Here is a 12,655-nt window from a genome sequence, read left to right as displayed (position 1 = left end):
GAGGTGGGCACGGGGTGCAAGGGGAGGAAGTTGGCAGATGAGAGTGCTGTGGAGGGTGGGGACTAAGGGGCCCAGCCATCCTGCTCCCGCTCATGAGAGCGGCCTCCGCAGTCCCAGCCTGTGAGGCCTGTGAGCCTCCAGTTGCTTTTCAGAAGTTAGAAAGCAGGGTTGCTGGGGTTCTTGTCCCAGCATCAAGAAGGGCTCAGGAATCTGGAGAAGGGGCTGTGCGTAGATGACATAGGAATCCAGAGACTAACAGAGTCCGGAAACAAAATATAATTTTGAAAGGCATTGGGGGTCAGAGGAGCTTAGCTAAAGGAGCTAAGTTCTAAGATCTTAAGTCTAAAGTCTTAGCTTCTCTCCTCGTCCCCAGGACCCCATGCTTTTTATTAACACAACTTGTCCTGAGGCGAGGCAGAGATATACACTTCAAAGGGTCAGGATTTGGTACAGAGTCCATTGTCAGAATGGGGGAATTAGCCTACCGCTGTTCAGGTGTTTGGCCAGTAGGAGGCAATAACATGTGATTAAGATGCCCTTTAACTGTCTGGCAGCCACAATCAGTTTCCTATTCAGGTTTGGGGAAATGCCTTTAGCCATTCCCAACAGGTGACTACATGTGTGACTCAACCCTGTTTGGTCCCCAAGTCTCATCAACCTTTTGATGAAACTCTTGAAATTATGACATGCTGGAATTGGTGGCACAGGGTTTTTTAAAAATGTATTTGTGTTGATTTCAGAGAGGAAGGGAGAGAGAAAGAGATAGAAACATCAATGATGAGAGAGAATCATTGATCGGCTGCTTCCTGCACACCCCCTACTGGGGATCGAGCCCACAACCTGGGTATGTGCCCAGACCAGGAATTACACTGTGACCTCCTGGATCATAGATTGACCCTCAACCAGTGAGCCATGCCAGCCGGGCAGAAATGCAGGATTTTAACGTAAAATTTCCTAATTTCTAAATTCACCGAGTCTGGCCCTCTGGCTGCGGGTTTGCTGACTGGGTTGTTCCAGAGCTTTGGGATTGTCCAGCTGGGGTCCAAAGCTGGCCCTGGGTCTTATCGGCTGTGAGACCTGAGGCAGAACTGCGCGGCATTGGGAATCCGTGCTCTGGAGGTAGGCTGCGTAGCTGTGTGACCAGGACGCGGTACGTCACCTCTCTGTGCCTGTGTCCTCATCTGAAAACGAGGATGATAACGTCCGGCTTCATGGTGTTGTTGACAGCAGCCCCTGGCTGTGAAGGCAGTGCTGGCGGGTAGTGGCCCGCTCTGAGCCCTGCTCTCTGTTCATAAAGAGAGAAGATGCCACCTCGGGTTTGTGGGCGTTCATGAGATGCACATGGAAAGCACCGAGGCCATGCGTGCTGATGTCACTGTTTATTGTAGTTTTGTTAGTTGTATTGACTTTGTTTTCTATCATATTTTATTTTATATTTATGGCAGATGAGAGCAGTGCAGGCCTTGCCCACGGTCGCGTGATTATGGGCAGACCAGGGCTAGACCTGGGCTCCTCGTCCGCCCACCCAGTCCCGGCTCCTGTGTAGGTGGGTCCTGGTGGGTTGATTTCCTCCTCCCTCTGTGACCGCGGGCGGTCCTCAGACTCGGCCTTCAGTCCTGGCGAGTGGGCGCAGTGCAGCTGGCCTCCTCGGTCTCTCTTCTGCTGTGAATAATTCCGGGAGCCTGCTGCGTGCAGGATGCCACTCCTGGGGAAAATGGAGCCGCTCTCCCTGTGCTCCCCACATCTCGGCTGTCTGCTGCTTCGTTCGCCTGGCTTCACTGTTGTGCTCCTCTATCCAACAGCACCGAGGGGGCGGGGGGGGCGGTGTTCAGCGATTTTAGGCCAGAGACCCTGTCACTTTGGAGCAGGCCTGGGAATGGGCCAGTGCCCAATACGTTGTCCACACTGTCCCCAAACCGGTTCAGATCCCCCCACAGCTTAACTCAGTAATTTTATCACAAATACAAATCACCTGCATCCTCACGTGTATTAATGCTCACATGCCTTACATTAGTTCCTAACTAGTTTAAAATGACAAAACCACGTGGACGATGGCAACTACAATAATGATAATAATAGCGAATGCTATGCTGTGAGTTTCACACGTGTTAACCTATTTAATCACAGCAACCCACAGGGTAGGTCCTGTCCTCGTGGTTTTATAGGTGAGGGGACTGAAGCACAGCGGGTAGGCAGCTCGGTCAGAGTCTCCCGGCGGTCAGGTGTCGGGCCGGGACTCACACTCGGGCAGCGCAGCGAGGGTGTGTGTGTGACAGACGCCCTCCCTCCCGATGAACAGTGTGCCATCCGACGCCTAGTGCCACGTAAGCCATACACATGCAGCACAGGAGAAAACCCTGGCCACCTGACCTGTTACGGTGAATCTTTGCCACTTTGTATATGACAACGTCACAGTGTATATATGCCGTAATAGATGGTGTGCTGTGGCGTTTGTGCACAGACAGAATTTAATTATTATTATTATTATTTTTTTTTAAATATATATATATATTTTATTGATTTTTTACAGAGAGGAAGGGAGAGCGATAGAGAGCCAGAAACATCAATGAGAGAGAAACATCGATCAGCTGCCTCCTGCACACTCCCCACAGGGGATGTGCCCGCAACCAAGGCACATGCCCTTGACTGGAATTGAACCCGGGACCCTTGAGTCGCAGGCCGACGCTCTATCCACTGAGCCAAACCGGTCAGAGCTTTAATTATTTTTTTAACTTTTTTAAAAAATTAACTTTTTAACATTTTAAGTGCCTGTAGTACAATAGACAGTGTTGTGTGTGGCTTTTTTAAATCCTCACCTGAGAATATTTTTCCATTGATTTTTAGAGAGTGGAAGAGGGAGGGAAAGACAGAGAGAAATATCAGTGTGAGAGAAACATATCGATTGGTTGCCTCCCATATATGCCCTGGTCAGGGCCCGAGCCAGGGAGGAGCCTGCAATCGAGGTACATGCCCTTTGGTCCGCAGGCCGACGCTGTATCCACTGAGCCAAACCAGCTAGGCCTTAATTAGAGTGTTTCACACAAGTTTTTTTTTTTTTTTTTTTTATCCAAAAGTAACACTATATCCAGAATAGAAAAATATCAAATAGTACAGAAGGGCAGACAAGGAATGTAAGTCTCTCTTACCCCCAACCTCAGCCCTCTCACCTGGGAAGCCACTTTGCCAGATTCCAGAATTTTTCTATGCATATGCAAATGTAGAGATTTTTTTTTTCTTCTTAAATGCAGATGGGAGAATACAGTAGACATTCCCCTGGACCAGTGGTTCTCAACCTTCTGGCCCTTTAAATACAGTTCCTCATGTTGTGACCCAACCATAAAATTACTTTTGTTGCTACTTCATAACTATAATGTTGCTACTGTTATGAATCGTCATGTAAATATCTGATATGCAGGATGGTCTTAGGCGACCCCTGTGAAAGGGTCGTTCAGCTGCTAAAGGGGTCGTGGCCCACAGGTTGAGAACTGCTGCCCTGGACCTTTTTTTTCAGGAGTTCTTAGAGCTTAGAGATCATTCCGTAGTGGGTGTGTGTGTCTTTCCTGCTTCCCCGGCTCTGTGGTATTCCATCGTGTAGAACATGCAGAATTTACTGCGCCCGGGTGATGCGTTTAGCTCTTCGGCTCCCCGGTCTGCAGCGCTGCAGCGGACGCCCTTGCACCTCCGTGCACATGGGCAGGTGCACCTGCAGGAGAAGCTGGGCCCGGGCGGGTTCTTGGGGGGAGCGGGGTGGGGGAGGGAGGGTACAGCTGCCTCCAGGGGCCGCTGGTTCATGCCCCCATCAGCGCTGCGCAGACTGCGTGGCCTGCACTGGGTACCCCCAGACCTCAGTCCTCACTGTGAGAAGTAGGGTGCTGTTGTATTTGCGTGTGTGAGAGAACACCCTAATGGCGATGCCTGGCTGCTCTTCCCTCCCCAGGTGAACATGGATGACCGGTTTGGGCAGATCATGATCGAAAACCTGCGGAGACGACAGTGTGACCTGGCGGGGGTGGAGCCCTGCAAGTCCTTAGAGTCCCAGGTCAGAGCAGAGGCGGGCGTCCTCTCACACCCTTGGCCGGCCTCGCAGGAGGAGCGCCCGCCTGCGGGCCAGGCTCGTGCGGACACCGGTTCTCACGCTAGTGCAGTCCAACCCTGCTTCCCATGTTGGTATCAAGTGCATATTTCCTAGACCCTATTATTTACCTTTTTATTATGCATTTTTCAAACAACGGAAAAGTAGAGGGAATAGTAAAACCAACAGCCATGTCCCATCAGCCAGCTTCAATAATTAATATTCTGTAAATACTGCTCATTCCCTCCAAACTTTTATTGGTGGTGGTACTGGACTGTTTTAAGGCAAATCCCAGATAGTATATCATTTCCTGCCTAAATACTCAGTATAAATCTCCAGTAGACCAATAGGAATGATGATGCCATGATTACAGCTTACAAATTGGCAGTAACTCCTTTGTAGCATCTAACATCCAGTTCATGTTCAGTTTTCCGCAGTTATTTTTTAAAATGTTCAGAGTTGGTGCATTTGAATCTTTTTTTAATTTTTTTTTTTTTTTTTTTGCTGAAGAGATACCTCCCACTCTGCCCTCATTTAAATAGGTACTGCATGTTCAGTGTAGAACATTGGGAAATAAAAAGAAGGAAGACGGTAGGGGCCGGGATGGGCTTTTGAAGGAGGAGGCATGTAAGGAATTCTCAGTGCTTAGAGACGCCCGCATTCACGACTATTCCTGTGGCTCTTCATTCTCTCCGTTCTCCTCGCACGGCTCAGAGGGAGCGGTTCCTGTCGAACGGGTGGGAAACGGCGTCGGCCGTGAACATGATGGAATTGTACAGCAGGCTACCTCGGGCCGAAGTCAGCAGGTACGGCACCCCGTCCTGTCCTCTCACGTAGACTCCTCGTGAATCACGTTGCCCTCCTGATTCACACGAAACACTCCGCCTGACGGAACGCAGCAGCTCTTAGCCGAGATGGGGTTTGCGCCCAAACAGGTGACCTTCATCCACCTGAAGCGGTGACTCCTGCAGAGCTCCCAGGGCTGCCTCCGGGTGGACACTGGGTGATCCTCGTGGTTGGAGTGGGAGGAAAGGGCTCTCACAGGTTTTTAAATGGGCTTTCCCTCTCATTGTAACAAATACACGCTGGTTCTAAAACAGTTTCCAAGCGTGTAAAGCAGCTGAGGTTTAAAGTCGTGCTTTCTGCACCCAGGCCTCCAGAGAGCCATTCACAAGCGGGCGCCCGCTTTCTCTCACCCACGCCCCCTGAGAGCCATTCACAAGCGGGCGCCCGCTTTCTCTCACCCACGCCCCCTGAGAGCCATTCACAAGCGGGCGCCCGCTTTCTCTCACCCACGCCCCCTGAGAGCCATTCACAAGCGGGCGCCCGCTTTCTCTCACCCACGCCCCCTGAGAGCCATTCACAAGCGGGCGCCCCCTTTCTCTCACCCACGCCCCCTGAGAGCCATTCACAAGTGGGTGCCCCCTTTCTCTCACCCACGCCCCCTGAGAGCCATTCACAAGTGGGTGCCCCCTTTCTCTCACCCACGCCCCCTGAGAGCCATTCACAAGCGGGCGCCCCCTTTCTCTCACCCACGCCCCCTGAGAGCCATTCACAAGCGGGCGCCCCCTTTCTCTCACCCACGCCCTCTGAGGGCTGCTCACAAGCGGGTGCCCCCTTTCTCTCACCCATGCCCTCTGAGGGCTGCTCACAAGCAGGTGCCCCCTTTCTCTCACCCACGCCCTCTGAGGGCCGCTCACAAGCAGGTGCCCCCTTTCTCTCACCCACACCCTCTGAGGGCTGCTCACAAGCAGGTGCCCCCTTTCTCTCACCCACACCCTCTGAGGGCCGCTCACAAGCAGGTGCCCCCTTTCTCTCACCCACGCCCTCTGAGGGCTGCTCACAAGCAGGTGCCCCCTTTCTCTCACCCACGCCCTCTGAGGGCTGCTCACAAGCAGGTGCCCCCCTTCTCTCACCCACGCCCTCTGAGGGCCGCTCACAAGCGGGCGCCCCCTTTCTCTTCACCTATAAAGAGAAGTGCTTACTGGCAGATTAGTGTTTTTTAATCGGTAGATTCACATTACACGTGTGTCTATAAACCACCTTGCTTTCTAACAAAGCTAACAATAGGTTATATTTATCTTTACCTGTCACAGCAGTGCGGTCCCTGTGGCCAGGGGGTGTATCGCTCCTGTGGTGTGTGGACGTGTGGGTGGATGGTGGTGTCCTGTGTTTTGTTTTGTTTCTCTCTCTCTTTTCCTCTCCCTTCTCTCTCTAAAAAAAAACCCAACACAATAAAAACATAATTAAAAGACACCACTGCGGGACACGCGGCCACGCTCACCGCTGGCCAGGGTGGGCGCCAGCGTGCTCGGTGTCTGTCATTCTGTGCTCCCGCTCTGTGCTTCCTCCTGCCTTTGGGGACCCACAGGTAGAGTTGGTCTCTTGCAAGATACTGAGAAAATACTTGGTCTTGCCTCTCCACAGCCCTTCTTAACTGTGGGAAGCCCGACTTGTTTCCCAATCTGCACGTCAGATCCTTGAAGTGCTGTCTCCACGGGATCCGGCCGATGCCTCCTGGGTTCTAGTTTTCCGTCCCCACGGGCTGGTCTCCACTGGCTTCATGTCAGCGGGACTGTTGTGAAGAGCCCTGGTCTGGCACCTGTGACGGCACGGGGCTCGCGGCTCTCCTGGGAGCCCGGGGAGGAGCCTCACCGCCTGGGCCAACGGGCAGCGGCTCCGGGGCAGCCCGTCTCATGTCGCCAAGGCCTTTGCAGACACGCGTCCCAACAGAGGGGGGTGAGGGGGGACAGCTCTGGTGTGTCTGCCCTGGGCACGGTCCTCCCCACTCTGAACGCCATGTCGTTGGTGTCCACATTCGCCAAGGGTTTTGGAGGGCACTGCGCATGAAAAGCCCGAGGCAGGCCCGTTCGCCGAGCCGGTGCTGCCTGCGCAGTGTGTGCTACGCCCTTTCTAAGCACAAGAGGAATAGCTGGCCCGAACCGGCAGAGACGAGCCTGCGTGTGGCGTTCGCAGCCGAGCTTGGAGGTCACCGCCTTGGTAGGGTGCTGGTTTCTTCTGGAACTTGGTATTAGGACGCCTGCCTTGAATGTCTTCTGAGTCGTTGGGAACATCAGTCAGGAAGCAACCGAAGTCCTTTATGGATAAACATTCTCACTTCAGATGTGACCCTTAGGCCTGAATACCGAGGCAGGAACACACACACACACACACACACACACACACACACGAACAGAAACGCGAAATGTGCACAAATGTGCACATCACACCTCCCTCCCCCACCCCCACACACAGCTTGGGCAAAAGCCAATGCCCAGTGCTGCTGTTGGCTATTGTGAATAGTAGGAATATGGGTCATGTTTTATTTTTTTCATACTTTTTGGAAATGCCTGAATTCCACCCCCCCCCCCGTGTGCATATGGCCGAAAATATTAAAAAACCCCATTGCATATATTTGTGCATGTTTCAATGTGTGCATACCTTCAAAAAGTTTACATTTAAAATGCTGTTTTGAAAAAAATCATACAAACATGATTAAGAAAAAGAAACGAACAAAAACAAAAGCCCTCACCCTACTCACTGCTCGCCACTACCTTCTGGCGGTGTTTTCTGTGGTTTCCAAGATGGTCTGCTCTGTGCACGTATGAGCACAGCGCCTCTCTGTGTAGAGGCAGTAAACCACGCACCTTACCGCCTGAGCCGCCTGCGGTCTAAAGGCCGTGCTGCGTCCCAGAGGCTGTCCTGCAGGCTGCAGGCGTCCGTGCATGCTGGACCCGCCAGCGTCTCTAGGTCAGGGTCTTTGCTGTCCCGGCGTGGCGGCCGGAAGCTTCGGTGAGCGCTCTGGGACGCGGCCCGGAGCAGGTGCAGGGTAGGGCATCCCGCTGCGAGCTGACGGGTGCCGCTGTCCCAGCAGGACGGCGCCTCCCCAGTCCTCCCCACGGCATGCTGGCCTTGTGATCCTCGTCAGTCTGAGGGGTAGGAAGGTGTCAAGTATTTAAATCTACATTTCTTTTCTCAAAAGTGAAATTGAAAACCTCTTGTTTTTCTTTTCTAGTGGACTTGTCTTTTAAAAATTAAAGTACAGTGGGACCTTGACTTACGAGTGTCCTGACTAACGAGTTTTTCGAGATACAAGCTGTCTCTCGGCCGATTTTTTGCTTTGAGTTGCGAGGTAAAATTCGGGTTATGAGCCAGCTTCAGATGCCCCACCGCTAGTTGGTGCAGCGAACACCACAGTGAAAGCCACAACATCAGCCCAGCATCACGTGTCTGACTCGTTCACTTTTTGATTTGACATACGAGTAATTTGAGTTACGAGCTCCGTCATGGAACGAATTAAACTCGTGTCAAGGCCCCACTGTATAGTTGACATATAGCATTAAAATTTCAGATGACAACATAGCGATTCAACATGTATATACATGACTGTTTTCGCTATGCTGTGCATTACATTCTGTAACTTATTTATTTTAAACTTTTATTGATATTATTTTATTCTTATTTTTATTTTTGTTAATTCTCACCCAAGGATATTTTTTCCCATTGCTTTTTAGAGAGAGTGGAAGGGAGGGAGGGATGGGGAGAGAGAGAGATAAACTTCGATGTGAAAGAGACACATTGATTGGTTGCCTCCTGCATGTGCCCTGACCGGGGCCAGGGATCAAACCTGTAATCCAAGTACATGCCCTTGGCTAGGAATTGAACTTGTGACCCTTGGGTGTGCTGGCTGACACTCTAACCACAGAGCAACACGGCCAGGACAAACTTTTATTGATATTTAGAGGAAAGGAGGGGAGGATGGAGAGAAGTCAAAGGAAAGAGAAGAGGGAGAAACATCGAAGTGAGAGAGAAACATGAATGTGAGAGAGCAACATTAATCAGTTGCCTCCTGTGCCCACCGGGAGTTGAACCTGCAACCTGGGTATGTGCCCTGACCAGACTTGAACCCACCACCTTTTGGTATACGGGACAAGGCTCTAACCATCTGAGTCACCAGCCAGGGCTGTAACCCATTTAAGTGAAAGTGTGTGCCTCTATCCCCTTCACCTTTTCATCCTTCCCCCACCCCATCCGTCTTTTAAATGAACTTTTGAAGTTTTTCGTATTGAAGTACAACAGCTCTTTATGCAGCAAGGGAATCTACCTTGGTTATTTATGTTGCAAATATTTTTTCTAGGTTGTCTTTTGATTTTGCTTATGGTGCTTTTCCTTCTTTTTAATAAAAATAAGTTACCGTGGAAGCGCTCCGTAGCTGCTCCTTGTAGGCTCTCACGCGGTCTGTGTCCTGAGCGCCTGGTCCTCGCTGTTAACCATGCTCACCGTCTGTTCTGCGTTGACTCTGCAGAATCGAGGCCCTGGAGTTTCTGGACGAGTTGGAGCTCCTGGAGCAGCTCATGTGCCACTACTGCCTGTGCTGGGCCACCCGCGGGGGCAGCGAGCTAGGTACCGTCACTGTCCTTGCCCCAAAGTGGGGACCTTTTAATCTGCAAGGAACGTACGACATCTGAGCTTTGAGTGCAAAGGGCACTAGCGCCCGTGCCTGTGCCCGTGACCGTCTCGGGATTGGCCATGATGTCCCGTGTCCCACACACAGAAGTGGGAGGGGTGTCAGGGAGAGCCCGCACCAAACCAGCCAGCCACCCCGTGCAGGTGTGCGCAGGATCGCCGCAGGGAGGCGGAAGACCTTGCGTTTAAAGCAATAGTGATCTTAATCAAAGCGACCAGGGTCTGTCTTTTCATCAGCTTATAGCCAGGTCTCCTGGGTGGTAAACACGGACCGGTGTCTCTCACCCACTGCGGGTGACGCTGCCCTGCCGGCCGAGCAGGGCTCCCCTGGTGCTCCGGGCACCAGGGCCTTGGTCCAGTTTCTCCTCACAGCTTCCCACGTGGCCCTTCTTCCTCGGGGCACCTGCAGCCTGTGGAGAGTGCTTTAGATCCCAGCTCAGGCCTTGAACGTGGTAACTGCCCCGCAGGCTTCCTACAGATGTGTCCCAGGGAGGGGCAGTTCCTAGTCAGGCAGCTGATGCAGTGGGAGAACATGACCAAGGCCGGCTCTGACCCCATGAGAAACTGCAGGCTGGCACGAGGCGGTTAATCATTGCCCTGGGCCTGTCTCCCCACTGCTTTATAAATTTACTCAGCTGTGCAGCTCAGCCCACAATGCCTTTTTCTATTTGTTTTTTTATTTAAAACTAGAGGCCTGGTACATGACATTTGTGCACTTGAGGGGTGGGGGGTCTCTTCAGCCCAGCCTGCGCCCTCTCGCAGTCTGGGACCCCTCAGGGGATGTCCGACTGCCGGCCCAGGGGGAGCGGGCCTAGGCCAGCAGTCGAACATCCCTGGAGGGGTCCTTAGCATTGCCTCAGAGGCAGGAGAGGCTCCCGCCACCGCTGCTGCACTCGCCAGCTGTGAGCCTGGCTTCTGGCTGAGTGGTGCTCCCCCTGTGGGAGTGCACGGACCACCAGGGGGGCAGCTCCTGCATTAAGCGTCTGCCCCCTGTGGTCAGTGCATGTCATAGCGACCTGTCGTTCAGCTGTTTGGTCTATTTGCATATCAGCCTTTTATTATATAGGATCCCTTAGTGGGGTTTTTATATCGGTATTCCCCTCCCAATTTTAAATGCAGTGTAATTTTTAGTAGAGCCTTTGAAAGCTGATAAGTGTGATGAAGGAAATTACCACGTGGGTGCCCGCCACTGAGCACCTCGAGTGACCTTTCTCCTCTGCTTTTTCAGCTCTTGTGCTGCTGGCAGAGTTGAACTTACAGGCTGTGTAGCTTTGATTGCTGATCTTTTCAACTCAGTGTTATAACACAAGCATTCCCCTTGCTATTACAAACTCAGTGAGTGTAACTGTAACGGCTTCAGGAAATCCTGTCACGGGGCTATGTCCGAATTTACTTAACTTTCCCAACTTTGGAAATGCTGGTTGTGTGTGGCACTTCCAGTGGACTTTAGATTTTAGCGTGACTGTGGTGAACATTGTTATGATGGGGCTTCCTTTGTCCCCACCTCGCCCGACTGCCATGATGCCGGTACGTGTGTGTGTGTGTGTGTGTGTGTGTGTGTGTGTGGTGAAGAGCCGTGTCTGCATTTGTTAATGAGGCATGTGGCCCGCCGGCCGAAGTTTGACATGCTTGCACAGTTATGGGGCTTTCCTAGCCCTTTAAACTGCCCACGAGCCCGGCCCCGTGTGGGCGCATGTCCCTGTGCCAGCCCGTCTGAGGGAGCAGGATGGAGCTGCAGTGTCAGGGGCCTGTGCGGGGGGGGGGGGGGGGGGGGGGGGGTGTCCCGGGGCGGGGCCAGGTCACTCCCACCTCCGAGTCATCTCTTCTGCGGGAGCCTTTGCATCTCTGTGTTTCCCTCAGGCCTGACGGAGATCACTTGCTAACCTGGTCAGTGCAGAAGCTGCAGCCGCCGACCTTCCTGGAGCTGACATGTGGGGCCCAGAGTGCTGTCCAGGCCTCGTCTCCGTGTATCCCACCTTCCAGACATCGCTTCCTAGGGCTGCCGCTGCACTTCCTGCTCCGGTCAGCCTACCTGTTAAATAAACCTCAGCTGCCAATGCCTGTGTGCTGGTCCTTCGCTCCCCTGGGTGGGCTGTGTCCCCGCATGAGCTGAACCCTGGCGTCCTGCGTCTGACCTGGGCCTGGCCGACTGCCTGGGTCAGACACAGCTCGTGCCCTCCGTCCTCAGCGTTTACTCCATGTGCACTTGCTTGCAGCAGCCGACATGGCACCTTGTATCTTGACCGTGGGCCACCGGGTCCCAGGCTCCCCTCGGCTCCTGCGTCTGCCCCACCAGACTAGCCTGTGGTCCTCCCCTCCCCCCTTGTTATCATGGAGGCTGAGCGAGGGCCCCTATAATGTCCTCCTGATCCCATCCCTCTGTCCGTTACCTTATTTGCAGGTGTGACTAAGGATGTGGAGGAGGCAGGTTACCAGGAGTTGGGGGTGGGCCCAACATAACCCTGGGGTCCTTAGAGGGGGTGGCGGGAAGTCAGAGTCAGAGGGGGCGTGGTGCCCACGCAAGGCCTGCAGTGACACCTTGGTGCAAAAGCGAGGACTATAGGTGGTCACTCGCTGCTTAAAGAGCACAAGGCGTCCCTCAGCACCCCCAGAAGTAGCCAGCTTTGCCAGCACCCCGACTGGAGCCCAGGGAAACTGATTTCACACTTCCGACTGGTAGAGCTTGTCTGAAGCCACCAGGTGAGTGTCATTTGTCCCAGCAGCCATGGGAAACGGGGGCCACAGAATGCTTGTCCCACAACCCAGACACAAGGTCTGTCCTCCGACGAAGCTGAGCCTGCGCGCAGAGTGCAGCCCCCGCTCTCCCGGGAAGAAGATAGCGCTGCGTCTGCCATCTGAGTCTCAGTCGCGTCCCTGGAGCGAGGACTGCAGATGGCACTGCTCTGCCCCACACGGCACACAGGGCCTTGCGCTGTGAGGCGGGCCTGACCCCATCACCCAGTGAGGGGCGTTGCCTTTCAGCCACCTTTCAGGTCTTCAGTTCCAGGAGAAGACGCAGGCTGGCGCTGGTGGCTCTGTAACAGCCCATGGTTTTGTTTTTCATGGTTACCCACGGTCAACCGTGGTCCAAAACGATTAAATGGGAAATCCCAGAAA

The 12,655-nt window shown here is 53.2% G+C and overlaps 1 protein-coding gene across 3 annotated transcripts in view; it reads left to right on the top strand.

Annotated features, from left to right (window-relative positions):
- The window catches only part of LCMT1 (leucine carboxyl methyltransferase 1), a 42,461-nt gene extending 30,795 nt beyond the window's left edge, over positions 1 to 11,666 (top strand). For 2 of the 3 annotated variants that reach the window (XM_036309808.1, XM_036309805.1), the window contains 2 exons: positions 9,378 to 9,475; positions 11,399 to 11,666. In XM_036309808.1, coding sequence (XP_036165701.1) covers positions 9,378 to 9,475; positions 11,399 to 11,651 — 351 coding nt within the window. In that variant the 3' untranslated portion in view covers positions 11,652 to 11,666. Of the gene's footprint in view, positions 1 to 3,937; positions 4,040 to 4,786; positions 4,879 to 9,377; positions 9,476 to 11,398 lie in introns of all 3 variants that reach the window. The other variant, XM_036309807.1, reaches the window with a different exon arrangement.
- Positions 11,667 to 12,655: the final 989 nt, after the last annotated feature.

Source organism: Myotis myotis, unplaced genomic scaffold (genome assembly GCF_014108235.1).
Source record: "Myotis myotis isolate mMyoMyo1 unplaced genomic scaffold, mMyoMyo1.p scaffold_m19_p_5, whole genome shotgun sequence".
NCBI classification, from domain to species: domain Eukaryota; kingdom Metazoa; phylum Chordata; class Mammalia; order Chiroptera; family Vespertilionidae; genus Myotis; species Myotis myotis.
Note: the sequence above shows the minus strand (reverse complement) of the source record. Positions and strands in the feature narration are given on the sequence as shown.